The 24,214-nt window shown below is 47.1% G+C and overlaps 1 protein-coding gene and 1 non-coding gene across 10 annotated transcripts in view; both read left to right on the top strand.

Moving 5' to 3' along the window:
• PUM1 (pumilio RNA binding family member 1) overlaps positions 1-24,214 on the top strand; it is a 140,640-nt gene that overhangs the window by 102,741 nt on the left and 13,685 nt on the right. For 5 of the 9 annotated variants that reach the window (XM_014579270.4, XM_006134559.5, XM_025190431.3 and 2 more), the window contains 9 exons: positions 3,632-3,770; positions 6,955-7,098; positions 8,278-8,574; positions 9,324-9,560; positions 15,969-16,236; positions 16,922-17,051; positions 18,166-18,300; positions 19,763-19,900; positions 22,027-22,152. In XM_014579270.4, coding sequence (XP_014434756.2) covers positions 3,632-3,770; positions 6,955-7,098; positions 8,278-8,574; positions 9,324-9,560; positions 15,969-16,236; positions 16,922-17,051; positions 18,166-18,300; positions 19,763-19,900; positions 22,027-22,152 — 1,614 coding nt within the window. The remainder of the gene's footprint in view (positions 1-3,631; positions 3,771-6,954; positions 7,099-8,277; positions 8,575-9,323; positions 9,561-15,968; positions 16,237-16,921; positions 17,052-18,165; positions 18,301-19,762; positions 19,901-22,026; positions 22,153-24,214) is intronic. The other 4 variants (XM_075908743.2, XM_006134560.5, XM_006134558.5 and 1 more) reach the window with 2 other exon arrangements.
• On the top strand, positions 1,395-1,479 carry LOC112547670 (small nucleolar RNA SNORD103/SNORD85). The gene has a single exon (XR_003091466.3). It is a non-coding gene; the product is annotated as a small nucleolar RNA SNORD103/SNORD85 (small nucleolar RNA).

Genomic DNA, 24,214 nt, shown 5'->3' with positions numbered 1-24,214 from the left:
AATAGTAACAACCTTTATTAGACACAGATGAGGTGAGTGTGAAAGTAGTCTCTTACAAGCAGGTGAGAGTGATAGATGAAAATGAGTCAAAGTACTGATCTAATGTGATGTGGAATGATAGTTAAATTAAATTGTCACTTAAGGTGGTTTTTCATTGTAGTGAAGTGAAGAGCATTGGAAGTGGTCTACAATTGTACGGAAGCCCCAAAGAGTTAGCTTAATATTCAACTCAGTATTTTCTGTTTCAGAAGTCACTTCCAGAATGATGTTATAACAAATTTAAAATTGTTCCGTCGTTGCTAAACTCTCCCAGCTCAAGATGACGATAAAAGGGCTTCTGGTGGCACCATAGTTCATTTGTAGTCATCACTGCCATTGGGACATGAATCTCTGCCCCCTTGTTTTATGCCTCAAAAATGCATGCTAAGATGAATTTCAAGCTGTGCGTCAGCCTCACATTTATTTACCTGAAACTTCTGTGCATCTCCAGAGATTGCAAGTTAGAAGTCATTGTGGTTTGAGCCTGCTATAATGATTTCAGCGTTAGTTCTGAACTAAGCACCAACTCAGGCTGCACATAGTTGTAACAGACTGTCTCTTATGATACTTCAAGGCTAGAAACAGCATAAATCTGTCATACTGCTGGAAATCCCAGAGGTGCCATCTTTGCAGTGCTATAAAGCTTCTGATTTCTAGCACTTGCAGGTTGTGAGATACCAGACCTTACATGCTCTTTCTACATATCTTCCCCACGATATAGCTCGTAACTGGACTTAACAGCTGCTGTTTCTAGAACTGCTAGAATCAGAAATGAATGCTCTGTACCATCTTAAAGCCCTTCCAGATAAAATTAAGCAATAATTTGATTCTGGACAAATAATCAGAAAGAGACCATATGACTGCTGACAAAGTTAGTCTTCAAACCGCCACCTCTGCCAAGTCACCAGCATATGCAGATTGAATTGAGCTTCCACATTTACACCAAGGAATACGTGTACAGGTAAAGCAGAAGCAGCTATGTATAATAGACATGCCACTTGAGGTATGCATTCACCGTTGGGCTGAGCTCTATATGGAAGTTATGTGCTGAAATGATTTCTGCAGTAACTGTAGGTTGGTTCAAAACCCATCTATTCTATATCTAACGTATGGTATCTTCCACTATTTTTACAGCCCCCAGAGTGGGCAAAGTGCTTTAGATGTACCAGTGTGTACGTATTTTGAATGCAAACATTTCTTCCCAGTGAGGCAGACTGCATTTCTGAGGGAAACCCTCCCAGATACTCCCTTGGAAGAAGTGACCCTCACATGTTGCTGTGGTTTTTCAGAAGAGATTTTCATTTTCAAATAACGGTCTTGCGCTCATTCCCTTGCACTTCAGCGGCTTTCAAAAGTATGGTGATGACGACACACTTGCCCTCACTGAGAGCGCTGTTCGCTAATGAGAACTTTGCGAAGTACTCGAAGAGCTGAGCCAGCACTTTTGGAAACCTACTAGAATTATGTATATGGACATTTTCTCTTTGGTGCTTAGGATGGTGGAAAAGGGAGGGTGGATTCATAAAAATAGAAGTATTTCACTTCCTGTGACACCTCTTCCATTATCCATATTCAGTCCTTTGCACCAGCATTGTGCATGCCCCAAGGTTCGGTTCTGGGCCTTGATGAGGGGATGGATTGTACCCTCAGCAAATTACGCTAAGCTAGGGGGAGAGGTAGATACACTCGAGGGCAGAGATAGGGTCCAGAGTGACTTTGACAAATTAGAGGATTGGGCCACAAGAAATCTGATGAGGTTCAACAAGGACAAGTGCAGAGTCCTGCACTTGGGACGGAAGAATCCCAAGCATTGTTACAGGCTGGGGACCAACCAGCTAAGTAGTAGTTCTGCAGAAAAGGACCTGGGGGTTACAGTGCATGAGAAGCTGGATATGAGTCAACAGTGTGCCCTTGTAGCCAAAAAGGCTAATGGCATATTAGGTTGCATTAAGAGGAGCATTGCCAGCAGATCCAGAGATGTCATTATTCCCCTTTATTCAGCTCTGGTGAGGCCACATCTGGAGTATTGTGTCCAGTTCTGCGGCCCCCACTTCTAAAAGGATGTGGACACATTGGAGAGGATCCAGCGGAGGGCAACCAAAATGATTAGGGGGCTGGAGCGTATGACCTATGAGGAGAGGCTGAAGGAGTTGGGTCTGTTTAGTCTGCAGAAACGAAGAGTGAGGGGGGATTTGAGAGCAGCCTTCAACTTCCTGAAGGGAGGTTCCAAAGAGGATGGAGAGAGGCTGTTCTCAGTAGTGACAGATGGCAGAACAAGGAGCAATGGTCTCAAGTTGTGGTGGGAGAGGTCCAGGTTGGATATTAGAAAAACTATTTCACTAGGAGAGTGGTGAAGCACTGGAATGGGTTACCTAGGGAAGTAGTGGAGTCTCTATCCCGAGAGGTGTTTAAGTCTCAGCTTGACAAAGCCCTGGCTGGGTTGATTTAGTTGGGATTGGTCCTGGCAAGAGCAGGGGGCTGGTCTTGATGGCCTTCTGAGGTCTCTTCCAGCTCTATGGTTCTATGAGATCACTGCAGCTGTTGAAATTGGAGATGTGTCATGAAAATTTGTTAACTCTCTCTTCTCTCTGTTGGTTCATTAAGTAATTATTAGTTTCTAATATCTTTCTGTGTAATCTGTTATTGTAAAATGTCTGGAATGTGTGTGGCACCAAGTGACGGCTTTTAATAAGCTGAAAACTCACAAGTGGGTGCACACTTTGTTACAATTTGCATAGTCGATTTTTAACAGATAAACCACAGAGCATCAGTGTATCAGGTGCTTTAACCGCAAGGGCAACATTTAAAAGACATTGTGTGATCTTGTTATTTAAGGGGTCTTTGTTTCACAGATGGGGGAAAAAAATCAATTCAAGCCACCTTGTCTGACTAAACTATAGGAACTAAACCAAGTATATAATCATTTTTGCTGAAGGTGGTAGGATTTAAGTGTAGTTTTTATGTACCTCAGTAGCCATATGTGTTATCTTCAGGAGAATAAATACCAGTAACCATCCTTTCCCGGGGGCAGTGACTCTTAAAGATTTGTTTAAAATGTTGGATGTCAGAGATGTATGTGAACAGGAATGAAAAGGTCAGGGGGTGACATTTTTCCAGGTCACCCCAGTAAATTTGATAGGGGCATCTTTAGGCATTTGTACCCTTTTAACATCAAGTCTTGTGAATGTAACACCTCAGTGTGTATAAGGATTTGTAACTGAGAAGAAGTCACACATCTCATGCCAATTTGGAGGTTGTACTCTTAACTAGAGACACAAGGTAGGTGAGGTAATATCTTTTATTGGATCAACTTCTGTTGTTGACAGAGGCAAGCTTTGAGCATGAATGGGGTGGTTCTATAGGTGATCTGAAAGCTTTAGTGACAGCTTGTCTCTGACAGAAGTTGGTCCAATAAAAAATATTGCCTATTGGTTTTTCTGATGTCCTTTGCTGTATCCATGGCTACAACACTGCCTACAGCACTTAGCTTGACTGTTTGTGAAAGTTTATATAGAAATGTTTTTAGTTATTTTGACTTGTATGCCGGTCTCAAAGCAGACAGACTAGTAAACAATCTTTTTTTCTCGCTCAGGTTCTCCGTGGAGGAGCTAGTCAGCGTCCTTTGACCCCAAATCAAAACCAGCAGGGACAGCAGACTGATCCACTTGTGGCAGCTGCAGCAGTGAACTCTGCTCTTGCTTTTGGACAAGGCCTGGCAGCAGGGATGCCAGGTATGGTCTCTTGTCAACTCCAGTTAAGCTACTATGTGCACTAGATAGACCACCACGATTTTTCTTTGAACCAACTATGCTGTCAGACAGTTTAAATTGCTTGTGAAAAAAATACACGTTAACTCCTGTACTGCTTTACTTTCTTAGGGTACAGTTTAATTTTCTGTGAAGTCAGAAGAGAATACATTCAGTAGTTGGGGAGTTTCAAAAAATTCATGACTTCTGTTGCAATTCAAGATTTGGGTCTTTATTGTATCTTTATGGATCTTTGCCTTGGGTGAAATCCTGGCCACATGAAAGTCAGTTGCAATACCCTGTCATGCACTTTAATGGACCTAGGATTTCACCCTCATGTAGCTAATGCCCAGATGTTGTGTAGATGGTAGAGGCTTAAAACAAAAAATTATAAATTAAGTTGTGTAATGTGGTTTGTCAGAGGCTCCAATGCACAGTTTTTATTTATGCATTGGAAGCTAATAAGGACGCTCCCAAATTGCTGAGAATTTAATTTTTCACTATATTGGCCTTTTGTGGAGCCTGGCTAAGTTGACACCTTTTTTCCTCAGTACCCCACATGGTCACTCCCCAATAACTGTTCACATGGAGGTACATACAGGTTCCTCACTGTCAAAAACATGGAGGGCTGCAAAATACGAGCTCCCAGTCTATTAGCTGTGGCCTGCAAGATTGTAACAAGCTCTTGGGTTATAAATTTCAGTATTGTATTCTACTGTGTAAAGTACACAGGCCATTATTGACATGTTAAAAGGATGTAAGCGTGTGGTGGTGCTCAGAATTCGATTAAATCAGGACTGGGGGGCCTTTTTTGGCTCAGGGCCACACACAAGTGAGAAGTGCAAAAAAAAACTACCACCAAAAAACCCCTCACTGAGGCAGCCCCCAACTGAGAAGGAGAGACATTCTCCACATTCCCCTTCCACACCAGAACCTTGGGGGGCCCAGGCGAGTAGATTTTGTGTGCTCCAACCCTGTGCAGGGGAGTGGGGCTGGACTCCCAAATGCTGGAGGGAGCCCCGAGCCTCAGGGACCAGATCCAGGCAACCCTGGGCCTTAGGTTTCCCGCCCCTGCATTAAATGAATGTTCTGTAGCATTTCAGTCTGAAGTCTTGTACTAGGGAATTCTGTATGGGTGTAGGCCTTCACATGACTGGGAGTGTATCTGTAGAAGGCTTTATTTTGATTAAAGAGTGAAAGATAACATGCTTGTTACAAGGTGTGTTTGATTTGCATCAGCAGCCACCAGTCAAGCTTTATAATTTAGTGTTTGTGTGTGCACACATCAGCGGTTCTCAACTAGCGTCCCTATTAGCAAACAGCTGTGGCCCAACTCAGCTGTGTGTGGGCCAAGTGCCCTGCCACCCAGCCCCTTCAGGCCACAATGGTAAGTAAGTTGAGAGCTACTGGTGTATTTAAAGTGGCAGAGTTGCTCCCTTGATCGCCAGTGTGGACACAGTGATATTGGTATGAAAGGGATGTCAGCTATTGTGTACAGGCAGTCCCCGACTTACATGGATCCGACTTACATCGGATCCCTAGATACGAACGGGGTGAGGCAACTCCCGCACATGCGCAGCAGCATTCCCGGGCTCGCTCACCTGGGTCCTAGGATCCTCCTCCTCCTCGGGCCGGCTCCGACTGGGGTCCCGCAGAGCTGCCGGGCAGAGGAAAAGTGCCTCCCCACGCCCGCTGCCCCCCCCTCCCCCCCCCCGCGGCCTTGCATCCTGCACGCCTTCCCCCTCCCCCCCTGCCAGCAACAGGCTGCCCCCTCCCCTGAGCAACAGGCTGCCGAACAGCAGACAAAAGCAGCCTCTCCGCCCCTCCTCCCCCTATACATGCTGGGCTCCCTGGGCAAACAAAGACTCCACCAAAACAAACAAAGTGCTGGCCTCATTGTGTTAGCAAAAAAAGGACCCTCCTCCTAGAACCCTGGGTGGTGTGTGGAAGTAAAGCTATTAGCTCAAAGCATGGTGCAGAGCTGTTTGGTATTTGATGAGTTACTCCTTTAGTCCTGAGTTTGTCACAGGGACAGAAGTAGATGTGAAATCTTCTGAACAGGGGAACAGACAGCAAAACAAACATTAGAGGGGAGTTAACCTTTCCCTATGCTATCCAAAACTAAAAAAAATGTTTGGCTAGAGTTTCCCCTACAATATGTACCATTTCCGACTTACATACAAATTCAACTTAAGAACAAACCTACAGTCCCTATCTTGTACGTAACCCGGGGACTGCCTGTAATTGAATAGTCGTGTAACCGCATGCAATCTTAGCAGTTACACAACTGTTTGATAGTCCCCAGGAGTGGGGCTGGCAGCCAGTGTGCTCCTGGCCCCATTCCTGGGGAGCCCCTGCCACCTCACGTTGCTGCCTCTGTATCAGAGGCGGCAGCTCAGCGTGGCAGGCGGGAGCCAGTCCACCAGGGGAAGAGCCAATTTAAAAACCAGTTCCCCATGTGGACCAGCTGCTTGCCGCCTTGTGCCCCTGTTAGCGGGGGGTTCGAGCTCCCTGTGGACAGAGGCTGGTCCACGGCAGCAGCTCCTGTCCGCAGGGAGCTCGGACCCCTCCCTCCCCCAGGGGCTGCTGCTGCGAACCAGCTTCTGTTCTGATAGAGGCAGCAGTGGGAGGGGGGTTGCAGACAGGTCTGCGGAGCTGGCACATGCAGGGAGCCTGCTTGAAAGCTGGCCCACCATACCCTCTGTGTCACAGGCAGCAGTGCAGGGGTTGGGGGCAAGTGGATCTGGTGCTTGTGGGGAGTCTGCTTAAAGCCAGCTCCTCATGGGCACCGGCTCCTGCTCCCAGCCCCCCTGCTGCCTTTGATACAGAGGCAACAAGAGCGGGTGGGTGCATGTAGTCGACAAGATTAACCAATAAGCTAAGCCTTATCGGTTAATCATGTAGTTGACTACGCACTGACATCCCTACTATATACCTGTGTAGCTTATTGCTGTAAGGGAAGGGGAATAAGCAGTGCTGGAAGGACTTCTTTTGTGCCTACGTGGCACTTTAGAGTGTGCATGTGCAGTGGCAGGCGTGCTCTGAGACGCAGAATTTATGAAGTTTTTGACCTATTTACATCTGTCTGGGAACAATAATCCTGAAGCATCGATGGCTCCTGCTGGTAGAAGGCTCAGTTGTAGATGTTAATTTATCCCTGTATTCTTAGGTTATCCTGTGCTAGCTCCTGCTGCGTACTATGACCAAACAGGCGCCCTGGTGGTGAATGCTGGGGCTAGGAATGGCTTGGGGGCCCCTGTGCGCCTGGTGGCCCCTGCTCCTGTCATCATCAGTTCCTCAGCAGCACAAGCAGGTAAGTTCCAAGTAGCGAGAAACGTGTGTGTGACGTCTGTCCTGTCCATGCGGAAGAAGGGACGATTCTGTGGCTTGCTGGCAATGACACACTTGGCCTCCCTGAGAACCACTACAGGGATTGCTGCTGAGAACTTTCTCTGGGCTGAGCCTCAAAATACATAACTGAAGAGTGGGCATAGAATAGATTTTGTACCACTTGGCAGAATTCCCGGGTCATCAATTGTATCTGGTGGCACCTATTTAAATGAAGATTTTGAGACCATTTCCATTAGAATTGTTTTACCATGCTCCTAACACACCTGTTTGGAATGAAATTTCCCAGGCTTGTGCTTTTTGGATTTCTCTCTGTGTGTGTGGGGGGAGGGAGGGGAGGTATTAGGATTTTTTGAGAGGCACTGAGGCGAAGTTGGAGCCAAATACATTCAGCCACTTTTAAATGATTGGAGAGTGGAAGGAAACATTCCCTAATGATAAAATATAAAAGCTCCTTTCTAAAGGAAACTGTCAACATTATTATTGTGTTACCAACCTTAGCTAGTGTAATAATACCTTAGATTATTAAAGAGCAAAGTCCCTTTGACTATCAGATCCTTAGGACTTTGTTTTCAGATTCAGGCATCTCCGCGAGTGTTGTTTTTTAAATTTTTTTATTGGATGTTTTTAATTGGCTGGACATATTTCTGTTGGCTTCAGTTTTTACAAAATTTAAATTAAATTCAAGCTGGCAGTTACCCCTTTAAATCTTAGCTTGGAAGCAGCTCATGTCTGCTTTTGGCTACCTCTTGCTTAACTCGCCACAAATGGTGATTATCTTGAAAAAGACAACCAAATAGTGACCAGCTGTCACAGCTATGAGGAGATATTGTAGTAGGCCAGCAAATGAGCAAGATACAAGCAATCTGGAAAAAAGAAATGTTCCGTGTTCGTAGCATAACTGAAGAGATCACAACCCCATAGTTGTGTAACAGGAGGCAGACGATCAGCACAAGGCCTGTGCAGCACTACGAGCTGCTTACGTGGAAGGTGCCTATACATTGTGCTGACTCTCTGCACAGAGGTGAATGTCACTTTGAGAGTAGAGTAGTTAAAATCAGTGGTTAAAAAAAAAAAAATGGGACCTACTGCTAAGCCCCAAGATGGATTGTATTAGACTGTATTGTTAATTGCTTTTCTACAGCGGTTGCAGCAGCTGCAGCTTCAGCCAATGGTGCAGCTGGTGGTCTGGCAGGAACAACAAATGGACCATTTCGCCCTTTAGGAACCCAGCAGCCTCAGCCCCAACCCCAGCAGCAGCCCACCAACAACCTGGCATCCAGCTCGTTTTATGGCAACAACTCTCTGAGCAGCAATTCCCAGAGCAGCTCGCTCTTCTCTCAGGGCTCCGCCCAGGCCGCCAACACTTCCCTTGGTTTTGGAAGCAGCAGCTCTCTTGGCGCCACGCTGGGATCTGCGCTGGGTGGTTTTGGAACAGCAGGTAGGTCTGTTGGGCGAGAGGGAAGAGCTCAGAACACAGCTGGCCATGCTTGTGGAGTGATCGATTATAGAAGACCCAGGCTGATGCAGTCCTTGTAATTTAGGGCTTATGCCAACGTGACCATCTAGGCTAGACAGAAATTTGCCCTATTAGACTGGCTCTACTTGTGTGTTCGTGGAGTTTTTAACTTCCTCTGAAACGTCAGGAAAAAGGAGTGTGAGCTAGAAGGAGGCTTGATCTACTCCAGTCTGGCAATTCCTTTCTTAATGCTGTGGGATGCTGTTTGTGGGAGGTGGTTCTTCATCCCGTTGCCCTTGAGGCTGGTGTCTCCTGCCTGAGCAGGGCATCTACAGCCCATCTTTGCCTGAGGGTTGGAATAGCTCATTCGAGGGGATGCTTCCCCTCTTCATCTGAGGCTGAGCAAGCTGCATTGTTGAGCCATCAGTAGTTTTCTAAGTCAAGTCTGTTTTCATGAGTCATGTGTTAGAGATACTAGAGCAACAAATTCTATTAAACAAACAGGGCATAGGGCCAAGCAGCCCCTGGGCATTGATGGAAATAGTTCTGGAGAGTGGTTGTGGCAGGGGATGCATATACCCAATTCCTGCTAATGAACAAAAAGAGGAGCTCTTTGCCCAGCAGTTACAGCGGATACCAGTGCATGAGTCTGTTTCTTACACACTTCTCAAAACTCCCATTACCCTGAACGGCTTATAAATGTCATTTCATTGTATTCTCTCCCATTTCAGTTGCAAACTCAAACACTGGCAGTGGCTCCCGTCGAGACTCCCTGACAGGGAGCAGTGACCTGTACAAGAGGACATCCAGCAGTTTGACACCTATTGGACACAGTTTTTATAACGGCCTTGGCTTTTCCTCCTCTCCTGGACCTGTTGGTATGCCCCTTCCCAGTCAAGGACCTGGCCATTCTCAGACTCCACCACCTTCCTTATCTTCACATGGATCCTCTTCGAGCTTAAACCTGGGTAAGGGATGTTATCCCAACAGGGAGATAGTTGCCATGGTAGATTACTGTGATCTCTCTTGCCATGCTGAGAATTAAATTACTGTGTCAGTATTTAGGGAAGATGAGCACAGTGTGGATGTCACCCATATGTGGCACTTTCAGGACAGACCAGTGACTTGCACATGCCAGGCAGACTGAACTCAGAACTGGGAGTGGAAGACCTGGGTTTTAGTCCAGATCTTCGAGTGATTCGTTCTGTTTTTATGCAAGTTTTGATGCCTCCATTTCCCATCTCTCTCATTTCTAAACTGGGGGCAACACTCCACTTCCCTCCTAAAGCATTTGGAGGGCCGAGAAGAAAAGCACAATAGAAGTGTCAAGCACTGTTGCTTTTTTTTAAAAAGGAATCAGGTAGGCTTGTCCTATAACCTTTTCAGATGCTTTAATCTATCATTTAACCCGGGGTGGGCAAAAGGGCCTCCGCGGGCCAGATCCACTCTCCAAGCGGGTTGATCCGGCCTGCAGAGACCCTGCCGTTCTCCCACCCCCAGGCCAATTTCTCTGTCCTGCCAGGAGCACAGCGCATTGAAACGCCACACGCTTCTGGCAGGGCGGGAGGAAGCTTCGCGTGCTTCCCTGCCCCCTAGCTCTGATTGGCCTGGGGTGGGAGACACCAGGGGCATGGGTGCTTAGCGGGAAAGGGGAGGTAAAGAGGTCTGTGGGTGGGGAAGCCTGAAGCATCCTGGCCCCAGCCCTTCTGGAGTGGCCCATGGCCACTTCAAAAATTATTGCCCACCCCTGCTTTAACCTGTTAAAGATTTTTGAATAAGGAAATAGTAGCGTCTACAGCAACCTCATGTTGTATACAAAACATAGCGATTTCTGGAGAAGCCTTAGTGTGCTGCTGTATTATGTTTAATTGTTCAGTTGATGAAAATTTCACATTAATGTGGCCTATGCAAAGGAGAATTGTAGTTGGATATTTAGTTTAGTGTATTGCTAAATGAAGACATCCCTGACCAACCAGGACTCTAATATACCTTAAATAATTCTATAAGAAGTGTAATTAAAAACAACTAACCTTTTAAAATGGTGCCTAGAAAAGACTGAAATGAAATGAGTTGTAGGCATTGAATGTACAAAAACAGACAGGAAATTGTTGGACTAACAATCACAGACACCAAGTAATGCCTGTGTTCATATGACACAAGGCAGGTTGGCGGTGTCTCTACTATAGCCTGGCTCCTGCTGCTGTCAGTGCCCAACCCCACCCAAAAGTGATGCGGTGGATGAAATTGACAAGAAAGCCACTCTCAGTTTGGGCTGTCACCCTGGGGCAGGTGGGGGCCTCCAGCTAGAGCCTGACAGCTCACTGCTTGGGCTCCCCACTCTCAGCTGGGCTGCTGCCAGGGTCCCTGCCTCCATGCATGGAGCTCCCTGCCAGGAGCCCAGGCAGCTGCTGTGTTCCCAGCAGGCTGTCAAGAGCCAGGGGGACTTGTCAAGTCCCTCCTTCCTCCCCAGCCACCACTCTTAAGTCAGTGGAAGTGCGCCTGGTGAGGTCAGCACCACCAACAGAAGGGAAGTAATTACTGCAGTGGCTGTACATAGACCTATCGGAGCTCAGCCTAAGCTTGTAGTGTAGCCGTGCCCTGAGCCATGCTGTGGTTATGGTCTTGTAGCTGGGAAGTGACATACTCTGTATTACAGTGTGTTGTACAAACCGGGAAGCTTCATCCCAGCTCTTTCAGCTGTCCGATTGTCATAGCTGGGGAGTTACAGGACTAGCTGTTCTGCTCGAAATTCACACCCTACTTTAATCTGGATTAATTTCTCAGGGCAGACAAGCTGTGCTGCTGAGGATGGGTTTTAGTGTTGTATGTTCTGCTGCAGTTAGGGGCACTTTTCAGGACTCTGGGATAATACTTCTCACTGGTGAGCTGTGAATGGGTCCGTGATTACTGTTGGGTAATCCTGTCCTTCCTTGCACCTTCTGAGGCAGTTTGGTTTGAAAAGGCCTTTTCTTTTTAAACAGGATCCAGGTGCCCTCTAGTGGACAGCTACTGCACATCCTCACCAGCCCTGGTTCAGTGTCTCCCCTGGTGGGACTCTCAGCTGGCCGTTTCCCAGAGAGCTTTTCTTTCACTGCCCTTCTGCTGGGAATAGCTTCCAGGTCATTTGGAGCAGCCTGCAGACCCCGTAGGCAGAGCAGTCCCCAAGCGCTGCTTCCAGGAACAGTTAGAGCGGCCTGGTTGCAGCTGCCACTTTGCTGCTCCAGAGCTCTGCGCCCTCTCCTGCATAGCTCCTGAGCACCTTGAATTCACCAGCTCAGTGCCTTGCTGGCTGGCCATTGGCTAACACAGCCATCAGATTAACAGCAGGTCCCGCACCACACTCCAGCGGGCACCGGGAGAAACCCAACCGAAAGGTGCCTTCTGAAGTGGGGAGCATCTGACTGGTTCAGCACAGTCTGTGTTGGGTTGGCTGCTTCCGCCTCAGATGTCTCCACTACCCAGAGCCAGGGATACGGAATCTCGTCTTGCACTCCCCTCAGTCAGTTCACTCGTACCCCAAGGAGCCAGGTCTTCTTACTTCACTCCCAAATTGAGCAAGCCTCAGCCAGGCCCCCTGCCCTACTCGATGAGGCAAGACCGCCCTAAGACCTGTCATACGACAGTTCACCTTCCCTGCTGGGTACTGGCTTGCTCTATACCTCTATGTTAGGCTCCTGGATGCAAATGCTGCATCCAGAGACAGTCTGATACAAGCTCCATTGAATTGCCTCAGGATTTCTGGAGAGCCACTTGCAAAGCTTTTCAAGGGTCTTCAGAATAGACCAAGACAATGCCTCATCAGTTCCTCAAGGGACTCTGCACATCTCTTCTGGGGATTTTTACCCTTTCTTTACTGGATTAGGCTTCACAACAAGTCTGATCCATAGGTCCTTTCACACTGCATCTGCATCAGGAGTGACTTTATCAGCAGAAATCCACAAGGTCACATCCAACCTCAGTTCAACAGCAAATCTGAGAACGAAACTTTGCGCCTAGAAAGAAGGCTGAGAAATGCCAAAGTCTGGTCTTTTTCTGGGCTCCAGAAGTCAAATCAGAGTGTTACTCACACAACTACTTACTGTTATCAGAGAACCCTTCTAATCCCACTTGTCCTATTGAGCCCTTTGAAAAGATCAGCAGTTGTGGTAACCTCAGTTCGGGAACAGCATGTCAAAGCAATTGTCCTTGTCCTCTGCCCTGTCAAGTAGAAGTAAAGGGTTTTAATTCATGACTTATTTTTAGTCTTTAAAAAAAAAAAAAAAAAAAAAAAGTGAGGCTTTCTACTGGTTTGCCCTTTCTCAACCTCTCCTACAGAAGAATAGGACTTTCAAATAGAAACATTAACCCTTATGATTCAAAATTAGGGGTGGTCTGTGTGTAAGATTTGCCTGGGAGGGTCAACTTTACCATTTTGGAGCTATCTCACTCAGGTCTTCTGCATTGGTTTGGCAGCACATGCCAGTGTCAATTTGACAATCCTTAGGCCTTGTCTGCACTGGCCTTTTGCATTTCCAAAACCTTCCTTCTGATGACAAAACAGTGAGAGCTTTCACACTGCAATTCAACTTTTATTGGGAAAAGCATCCAGTTTGGGCTACAAAAAACTTCAACGCTGCGAGAGACTTTTGTCTTTTCTCCTCCCTTTGTTGTCGACAGAGAGCCAGTGTGGACTATGCTTTTTGTTTTGTTGAGAGCACTGGCTTCCACCAATATCCCACAATGACCGCCCTGATGTCTGTGCTCAGTGTTTTGTAATCTCTGCTGCCCTGCAGGCTGCACCTCTCCTCTTTCAAAGCTCCTGGAAGTATCTGACAGCTGAGTGAGCTGGTCTGTTTGGGGAACAAACAAAAACCAAATCATTGGACTGCTCCTGTTCTGCCTGCTCTGCTAGTTGCACAGCAGCAGGCCGGCTGCTGCTGCAGGGGGAGGGCTGGAGAGACAGCTGTGCTGCTTTGACCTTCCGCAGCACAGTGTGCTCACAGAGCAGCTCTGCCTTTCCACAACACTGCACTGTCGGATGCTTACCCACAATGCTTTGCAATCTGTCGACAGGGAGCTAGCCATTTGGCCAAGAAATGTGGACAGTGGGAGGCAAAAAGCCCAATTTGACCAGTTTTGAATTCTGGCGACTTTTGCATGTTGACAGCTCTTTTTGTTGCCAAACCGCCCCAGTGTAGACAGTCTCCTGATAAATTCCTCTTGTGTGAGACGTAACCACATGCACCTTGTTCCTGGTTGGTTTCATTATGAGCAGAGAGAAGAGCACATTGGTTCCCTCGTTGGCTATTGCACAGGTGAGTGGCCAGTTTTCAGAGATTCACACTCATCCCTTCTGGCCCCCGAGCCCACCCGTCTCTGGAACATGGTGATTGTTAGTGAGCACAGACTCTGTTTGAGGCAGACTTTAGCTTTGGGATGTCTGATCCTAAATAATTGTGATGTCCTGAGTGATACAATGAAGAGGAGCTTTAGGCTTCCCAACTCAGTGTGAAAACAACCAAGGTAGGATTCCTGTTGCAGGCATCTCTGAGAAGTATTTCTCAGATCTTCCCGTCAATTTATTCCTCAGGTGCCGTTTCAGATGAGAAATGACCTACATGGGGACAGGTTTTGGAGGGAGTTCTGTTAAAGTACAGTGCCCTCAGCTCACCTCCTCCCAGAATTGCTGCTTAGCTAGTGTCTATGCACATAGCAAATGAGCTACACCATTGGCAGAGAAATCTCTCTCCTTTTGTGTGCAGGATGGAGAATTTTTACCCCATCCAGAAGAAGCTGAATAATCAGAGATTCTTCCCAGGGCTGTGGGAGCCTAATGAGGCCATTTTCAGTTACTCGACTCCTATGAGAGGCATCCTATCAGGAAACCTTTTCCTTGATTTCCATGGGAAAGTGCAGTTAATTTTGTTCCTGGCACTGGCCATCTGCCAGCTTGGCAAAAGGCTCTTCATGTGGGCAGACCTACAGATGCATGCCTCGCTTTCCCTCATTCTCAGAGATGCCTTATTGGATATTTTAGGCACTGTGCTCCTCTCTGCCCCATACTGGCCTTGCAGACTGGGTTCCACTCGGGTAAGAATGGCTTTCTCTGAACCAGGTAGTAAAATCTTGTTACTTAAGATGAGTTGCAACAGCTGTCCACTAGAGGGAGCCCAGATCCTGTATTTTCCAATGACTGGTCCCTGAGATCTTCCTGACACAATTTAGGAAGGCAGCAAGCTGGTCCCTGGCACCAGAAAGATTGGGAAACAATGCCATGTAGTAAGGGGAAGAGTCTTCAGTGAAGCTGAGCAGGTGGCAGGACTAAGCAAGTTCAATACAGTTGATGGAATCTTTGTGAGAAATTGTGGTTGTGTTTGGGGTTTTTTAGTGATTTCCCATCAACCCATGCAGCCCCTGAATTTAGGATAAGTCCCTAAACTCTTCCCCGCTGTCACTGTAGATGCCATTCTAACCGAGAAGTCACTATTTCGTGGTGTTTTTAAAAGCTTAGCATCTTTTCAAGCATTATTTTTGCTCACCAAGGTTTCCCAGCAAAACGTGTTTTGGAGGTAAGCAGTAGGGCCCCTGTTACCAAGAAGAGTAAAACAATAGTAGAAAACAAGTAAATCTGTTTATTTTGTGCATTTTAAACTCATGCTGAATTTTCCCATTTCTTTGTATAGTTGGTTTATTTGAGTGGGTAGTTGAGAACAGAAGAGAATAAACCCTGAGGAAAATATAATTGCAAAAACCACACAAGTTGACAGATTTGGAGCAGGCACATCTGAAACACTTCTAATGCAGCCGAGGAGCTCGTTAATGTCCTAGAAATAGCTCGTCCTCGGGAAGACAATCCAAGATGGGCCCCACTCTTGCAAGTTCAAAAACTGCTAAATTTCTTGTGCATTAGCAAAGGTTCCAATTAGTGTAAATACAGATGTTACCTTTTCACAGTTGGCCATATTACTATACTACATAGTCCTTACAAGGAACTTTAAAGTACGGGGTGGGCCCTGAATGGGCTCAGAAAGTCAGAAGAGGATGTAGACGGGAAAGACAGGAAACTGACAGCATACCAGATTTTTAGACTCCATTAAAGAGTTTCAGCAACCAAAGTCCTTATCAGTTTTAAGCCAAATTCACCCATTGAAATCTAGAGGTGGTGCTGCTATATAGAACGATGCCTGCGTAAAGCACTGTGCTTAAAAACGGTGCTAGCTAAACTTTTCTGGGACATTTTGGCCAATCTAATCGAAGAGTTGCCAGCAAAACCAGTTTGGCCAGCCCAGGGATTGCATAGAAATACTTGTACACGGAGCTCCCGTCTCTGTAGAGAGCCCAGGCATTCAGCTGCTCACCTTTACCCTTTGAAATAGCCTCCTTTTTGTGACCCACAGGAGGGCTCACAAACGGGAGTGGCCGCTACATCTCTGCCGCCCCTGGAGCTGAAGCCAAGTACCGCAGTGCCAGCAGTGCCTCTAGCCTCTTCAGCCCCAGCAGCACACTGTTCCCCTCCTCTCGCCTGCGCTACGGGATGTCTGACGTCATGCCCTCTGGCCGAAGCAGGCTGCTCGAAGACTTCCGCAATAACCGGTACCCCAACCTACAGCTCAGGGAGATTGCTGGGCACATCATGGAGTTTTCCCAGGATCAGCATGGCTCCAGGTGGGATTAAAAACTGTACCCAGCATAATACTTTTAGGACATCCCCTCTCGATCGGCTTGGTGCGCAGGGGACATCAGAAGTGAGAGGGCACTGCACAGGAACGGGACTCCAACCAAATTGCCTCACTCTCATGCTCCTGGTAGATACTCTGCTGTCAGAGTTTGCTCCCAAGTGCTTTGTGTGCAAATAGGAGCATTCTCATTACCTGTGTCACCTGCTTGCGGTGCCAGCGTCACTTCATGTTCCCAGTGTTCAAAGGGCTGTCCAAGCGCAAGTCTCCTGGGCTTTGCTGCGCCTTGGGGAGAGTCTTGGGATACTTACGCTTATGCCGCCACTTACAGTGCCAGCCAGGACACTAAAAACTCAGTTGATTTTGACAAGAATACACGGGGAAGAGAGATGTAAAATGTTAGCCGGAAGGCACGATGCTGACTGGTTAACCAACCTTCACTGTTAGCCCCCAGCCGGCCTTAGGCTGCCAGACTGGGCTGCCAGAGCCACCCCAGCCCTCTCCCTTTAATCGGTTAACCGTTTAAACAATACGGTTTTAACTGTTTAAAGGGTTAAACTGTAAACAATGGCTACACCCCTCCTTTGGCATGGGGCTTAGTAGAATGAGTACAGTGAGGGAGTATGTGATTGTGGCCCTTTGAGTTATAACATCACACCAATCCTGTTCCTTAGGTTTATTCAGCTGAAACTGGAGCGCGCCACCCCTGCAGAGCGCCAGCTTGTGTTCAATGAAATCCTCCAGGCAGCTTACCAGTTGATGGTCGATGTGTTTGGCAATTACGTCATACAGAAGTTCTTTGAAGTGAGTTTTCATTCCCTTCTTTGCTCATCCCTGTATGACAGGAGTTAACCTGGGGGCATTGGAGGGGAGCTCTGCAGAGACCCAGCTCCCTCCAGATGCTGCTACATTCTCCCTGCTGAGGTGACTCAGGCCTGAGGCTGGAGCACTTCTGCCTTTAGAATGTACCACGTGTCAGCTGTCTCCTTAAAAATGTTCCCATTGGGAGGTGCTTAGACCCTCTGCAAGGACATGCCTGCCTGTGTTTCCAAGGGCAGGTATTTGCACTGCTAAACTGGCCGTACGTAACATACCTAGGAACAAAGTGCAAACCTCTCCAGAGAACTGCATCTTAAAGCTGCTATGCTTCCTCCTTGGCTGTAGTTAGGAGGGAGGAGGAAGAGCTCTGTATAGTTTAGAAGCTTGTCTCACTCACCAGCAGCAGTTAGTTCAAGGAGAGATTTTAGTTCACACACCTTGTGTCTCTAATAACATAGTTGGGAGGGAGCATTTTGTTAAAATAAGAAAGCAAATTGAGTTTGGGATTTTCAAAGGGGTCTAAGAGGATAAAGGGACCAGCTCTCATTAAAGTCACCCAGATTTCCCCCGCCCCCATACATTCACCCCTGGGACAAGGGAAGGTAGAACATATTGTAGGAATTCTTTCCTACTGAATTTGCAATATAACACTCCGCTAGTCTGCCAGTTCTGTTTTTAGTCCCATTGTTGTTGATGTACAGGCTCTCCAAAGCATCAAAGCTACATAACTTATCCCACGTCTTCTTCCTGCAATCTCCATTTCTCACTTTCCATGACTCTGCAAGCAAGTGCATGCATGGTCTTTCCCGGACACTGTGATAATGAGGTGGTATATGTGGCTGAATAGGGGGTCAGTACCTTTGCCACTTGACTTCCATTGATCGTATCAGACATGTCTGACACACAGTCACCTCCCTGTGTAGTTGATGCTCACCCAGAGAGCTTGCGAGTTCTTTGAGGGACACAACATGCTTGCCTGGGCTTTGAAGTGCTAAACCAGAGACTGTAACCTACTTGCTGCCCCTCTCCTCCCATTCTGTTCCTGGGCTGCTCCAGGGTTTCCTCCATGTCCGAACAACAGTTTTATCTTCCTTTCCAGTTTGGCAGCCTTGATCAAAAGTTGGCCTTGGCGGAACGCATCCGTGGGCACGTTTTGTCCCTGGCTTTGCAGATGTACGGCTGCAGAGTTATCCAGAAGGCTCTTGAGTTTATCCCCCCAGACCAGCAGGTAATTGTAAGTTTCCATTTTAACTTTCTTCTTGATGTTGTATGTTCCTTGCTGTTTGGTAGTTGAATTATAATACACGTGTTGCATTGTTTGTGTCTGTCGGTGATTTTCCTTTGGTTTGGTTTGTGACACAAGTGTCAGTTTCATGTGCGTGATAAGTGAGTGACATTCTGTGACTTCAGTGCAGACACCGAGTGCCATCAGACTCTGCCATCTCACAGTTAATGGTTAATGGGGAGGGTGAGTTTGATAGGAGTTGGGAGTCCTCCATTTAAATCCCTCTTAAGCAAATAGTTCCCAAGTTGTTGCTTCTTTAGCACCCAGTAGGACCTCACTTCATTAGTGGCAGACTCCTGCCTTTCAACATCAGCTATAAACTTAATATGCTTTTGTGTATTGGGGAGGAATTATTTGTTCCTTCCAAGACATTAGCCAGAGAGACCAAGTTTATTGGACACCTATGGAAAATTGCCTAGATTCTGCAGCCAACAGGCTGGCAAAGGGCCCATCTTCTCCTTCAGGACCTCATCAGTATTGTAGAATAGTGATAGAGATGCAGTATTTAAAATGAGAACTGCAGTGCATGGTCCAGAGATCTTTGGGAATCACAGTTTAAAGCTCTCTCATGGCTTTAAGAAGCCAGTTTCAGTTTTAATGTAGAAGTGTATACACTTTGGCTCAGGTCTAAGCTGTTTCTCAGCACAGCAGGAGAGTTGTGCTGCAAGATCAGGTGGTGTGGAGGCCCCAGAGAAGTTGTCAATCTAAATCTTCGCTGGTGTCGTGTCCCAGTGTAGTCTTCAGAAGTGACTTTTTTTGGATCAGTTGTAAAAGTGAAACCCTGACCATTCTTTGTCTTTACAAGTTTTAGCCGTGTTAGTCTGTGTCAGCAAGGAGTCCCTATGGCACCTCAGAGACTAGCTAGTTTATCTGGGCATAAGCTTTTGTGGGCTGGAGCCCACTTTCTCAGATGCATGCAGCACACGAAAGATTACACCCAAATCAGTTGGTTAGTTTTTAAGGTGCCAGAAGGCGCCTCATTGTTCTTGGCTTTACAGATTCCATACCAAGCTTTACAAGAGGAGAGCTCTGCTGTCACCTAAACTCCTATTATAATTAGATTAATATTATTGACGTTCCACTCACTTTGTCCTGTACTATTGGCATTTCTGTGTTCTGAATAATCGTTATCACCTTCTACTCTAGTGGTAGCTGCATTTCATCATGATTGATTACAAAATCATCTGTGTAGCACAGTAAACTTACTAAATACCCTATCCATCACATCATCGGCGATTGGAAAACTTTCATTGCCGTAATGTGGAGACACACTTAAGTTCTTCGTGGAGGACTCTTACACTTTTAGATTTAGCATGGATGTCCTTTAGTTATTACTGAAGATTCTGCCTGGATATTTGTCAGCTCTAATCTCAGGGCATGCTTTGTTTGTATCTGTCTTTCTTCCCAATAGAATGAAATGGTACGGGAGTTAGATGGTCATGTACTGAAGTGTGTGAAAGACCAGAATGGTAATCACGTGGTGCAGAAGTGTATTGAGTGTGTACAGCCTCAGTCCCTGCAGTTTATCATTGATGCATTTAAGGGACAGGTAAGTTCTTGAGAGGATGCAAATAAAATGTTGAGCCTCGTTCTCTGTGTTGTTTGAATCACTTTGAACAGAAGTTTAGTTGCTATAACTCACCCAGACTTTTGGGTTTTCAGCTTTAGCATTTTGTTTTCTGCAAACATCATTGGGAAGAATTTAGTAATAAAATATGGCTGGGCACCTCTTCATTCACAAGCATTGACCTTTTGCCTGGAGGTATATCACATAGAACAGCCTTGCAACAAAAATGTCTTTTGAGCATGTGAACAGTTTTTTTTCCATCAGCCTTCGCTGTAAGGATGATGAGTATGCCTTGTGCTAGACTTTCCCAAGGATCCAGTTGTGGGCCAGAAAGCTTAGTTTGCTTTGTGAGATGTAGAACCATTTCCGCCCCATTCCATATGCTCATGGATAACCATTGAGTTATGCAGCAGTCTTTATTTGTGCTGCTGTATTCACTTGTTTTGACCGTTTCATGTAAAATCCCCATTTTAAGTGTCTCGTTCTGCTGCCATAATTGACTTTAAATTGAAACTGAAGGATGAAATCCCAGCCTGAAAGTAAGTGTTTTGATGCTAGGAGTCTTTCGGTCATAATTTCACTTACATCCCTGACCTATATAAGCACGCTTTAAAATGTAACAGTAAAGAAAACTTTACTACTTATACACTGAATCTGCTCTATGGGTCTTTCCAAGGTGCATCTTTCTTAACATGCCTGGTGTGTGTGTTTACTGTTAGCCTTGCAAAGCCGGTCAGCTGAGACAACAAGTGAGAATCTAATCTGCCATATTCCATAACAAACTGGCCAGATCAGTTCTGACTCTTCCAAGGGAATATAAATGCAGAGGACGATCTAAAAGGCAGAGAGAGTCTAGCCTAGAAACTTAGATCCCAGATGATGGCTGTCAGAAAAATTCTCTTATGAGCCAGTTCCATCTGGACTTTATATTGAAAGAGTAAAAGTGGCACCTCAAGATTATCTCCAAATTTAACTGCACTCGAAGACGCATTCGTATGCTTGTTCAAGAATCTTTTTCTTGATAAATTTCACACTGTGCATGTGCTGATCGCGCTGCGGTGCAGTGCTGGGCTAAAATCTGCTTGCCACGGGCAAGTAGATTGCCCTAATTGTCGAGCCCTGATAATTTGCATAGGCAGTTAGGCTAGCAGCTTTGTGTCAACTGGTTTGAAATAGCTGAAGAGAATATTTTGCTTTAAATAACAAATGGAACAGCAGTGCTGGAATGGGGAAGGTGGTGAGCCCTTCCCAATCCGTTGTAATATTTTGGGGAGGGAGACGATTCTTTGACGAAATGGTAAGGCGATAAAATATGTAAGGCGATAAAATTTGAGGAAATTCCTTTCTCGGAGTATCTTTTCATGTGTTCTCAGTGCTGATTGAAGGACAGAATGTACTTTGCCCTCCAGTGAGCTTTTTTACCTGTCACTTCTTTAAGACACTTCTTACATCATTTTTGGCATGTAGCTGCAGTTGATAACCAACGTTGAGCTGAAGCAGAGTGTTATGAAACAGCCTCTGTAATGCCCCCACTCAGCTCTTGGAAAGCGCTTTGCAAGGAGCGTTAGTACCATGATCCCCTTTTACAAATGGGGGAAACAGAGGCACCGTGCGATGTGGCTTGCCCAAGGCCATCCAGTAGGCCAGTGGTATGAGGCTGTCGTCTGTCTCTGGAACCCCTCTCAGGAGGCTGTTGCTTATTGCTGGACTCCTGGGGGGAGGAGGAGCCTCAGGAAGAACCCCAAGACTGAAGCAGAAAATGGCACGATGGTTTCTGGAAGTCTTAGGTTCCAGGAGTTCCATGACACGAGTGTAGCCTTACTTCTGACAGTTTGGTCTGGCAGAGAGAGAGCAACAAACTGACTCCGAAGACCTGAGCACTAGGAATTGTTCAGTCATAAGTTTGGTTTGGGTTCAATTGGGGTTGGTCCTGCTTTTAGCAGGGGGCTGGACTCGGTCTCCTGAGGTCTCCCCCAGCCTCTGGTTCTCTGGTTGCTTATGTGAGACAGTCAATGAATAAAATGGTGCTATTTTTACTATCACTTTTCTATTCAATTGCAAAGAACGGGGAAGTGTCGCCTGTGCTAACGTGTATCTATTGAATGCAGGTGTTCGCATTGTCTACACATCCATATGGCTGCCGTGTGATTCAGCGGATTCTAGAGCATTGTCTGCCTGAGCAGACCCTCCCCATCTTGGAGGAGCTCCATCAGCACACCGAACAACTTGTGCAGGTAGTGGGCAGGAATTAGGAGGGTGGTTACTGCACAGCCTGTTTCAGTTGCCGCTTTGCATCAGGGAAGTTTTGGGATGTGGGGCTCTGGCAGAGCTGGTGCTGCGCATGCAGACAGCAAGGACAGCCCCTTTGCTGGAGCTTTTGGCCACTAACTCAGGACAAGATGTTGTGGGCTCCCTCCCACAGCAAAGGAGGGAAGGAGAAGACAGGAGTGGCAGCATGAAAGGAATCTAAGATTGCAAGGATTGTAATCTACGTGTATGTCTAGACCTGTGGTACTCGGCCAGAGTAAGGGTCTGCATCAACTTTTGTCAATATTTGCGTAGTTTTAAATGGGCTACATATCAAATACTAGCAAATTCAGTGCAGTGACTTGTTTATGCTCCATACACTGTATGCCGAAATGTAAGTACAGTATTTATTTTAAATGTATAGCTATCTGGTAAAATGAGAATGTAAGCAATTGTTCCATGACAGCGTGCTCTGACGCTTGTATTTTTGTGCCTGATTTTGTAAGCAGGTTGTTTTTAAGTGAGGTGAAACTTGGGAGTACGCCAGACAGATCAGACTCCTAAGGGGGTACAGTAGTCTGGGAAGGCAGAGTGCCACTGGTCTAGACAGGATGTGGAAGAGCGCCTGTCAGCATGGGTAGACAGACCCCCACTAGTTCTGCTCAAACTAGTGTGCTAAAAGTACCAGTGTACCTGTGGCAGCATGGACTGCCGTTGAGAATAGCCGCCTGCGCATGTACTGAGCGGGTCAGGTGCATTTGTACGCAGGTGCCTAACCTGAGCCACCATCCATGCTCCTGCCAAAGCACCATGCAGAGCACGTCTCACGGCACATGCTGGGAAGCACCGTCCCAGCTGTTATGTAGGTGCCCGTCCCTGTGCAGATTGGAAGCATCAAAGCTTTTGAGCCCTTTGGAAAGTGAAGAAAATAAATGACTGAGTCGACAAGCCACACGCTGAGCCATTCTCACCAGGCGTTATGGTGGGGGCGGGGAGAGAGCGTTTCAGGACGGGATGTGAAGCAAGGGCAGGGGATTGGCTCTGGGAACTATAGATGTGTGTTTTGATATTCTAGACTTTGGAAGCTGAGGGCATTTGAAATGGTTTCTTTGCTTAAATTAGTAGCATTTGCTTGTGCCATGTTCAAGAACCAACTGTTTTGGATTAGAATTGACATTTTACCCCATAGTAAAACTTGAGAATGTGACTGTCTCTAATTATAGAAATACAGGCAGTCCCCGGGTTACGTACAAGATAGGGACTGTAGGTTTGTTCTTAAGTTGAATCTGTATGTAAGTCGGAACTGGCGTCCAGATTCAGACACTGCTGAAACTGACCGCCAGTTCTGACTTACATACAGAATCAACTTAAGAACCCCAGGCGTCCCCAAGTCAGCTGCTGCTGAAACTGATCAGCAGCTGATTCCAGGAAGCCCGGGGCAGAGCAACTCTGCCTCTGGCTTCCTGTAGTCAGCGCTGGTCAGTTTCAGCAGAAGCTGACTTGGGGACGCCTGGGGCAGAGCAGCTGGGGTGCTACTGGACCAACCCAGCAGCACCCCATCTGCTCTGCCCCAGACGTCCTGATTCAGCCGCTGCTGAAACTGACCAGCAGCGGCTGAATCAGGACCTGGGACAGAGCAGCTGGGGTGCTGCCGGGTTGGTCCAGTAGTGCCCACGGGCGCTGCAGGACCAATCGGCAGCGCCCCAGCTGCTCTGCCCCAGAGTCCAAAACAAAAGCCTGGTCTGCTGGGGGGGGGGGGGGGGGGAGCACACTAGCTGCGCCCCCCCCCCCCAGCAGACCAGGGACACGGGGAGCAGAGCCGCAGCGGCAGCGGGGTGCCGCGCCACGGCTGCGGCTTCAGTCTGGGTGCCTGTGGTCTGCTGGGGACGGTCCCCAGCAGACCACAGGCACCCAGACTGAAGCCGCAGCCGTGGCGGGGTCCCTCGCCTCTGAGGCTTTGCCAGAGCAAAGCCTCAGAGGCGCGGGGAACCGCCGCTGCTGCCGCTTCAGTCAAAGCGGCAGCAGCGGCGGTTCCCCGTGCCTCTGAGG

The sequence above is a fragment of the Pelodiscus sinensis genome, chromosome 26 (genome assembly GCF_052426305.1).
Source record: "Pelodiscus sinensis isolate ZL-2025 chromosome 26, ASM5242630v1, whole genome shotgun sequence".
Classification (NCBI taxonomy): Eukaryota; Metazoa; Chordata; order Testudines; family Trionychidae; genus Pelodiscus; species Pelodiscus sinensis.
Note: the sequence above shows the minus strand (reverse complement) of the source record. Positions and strands in the feature narration are given on the sequence as shown.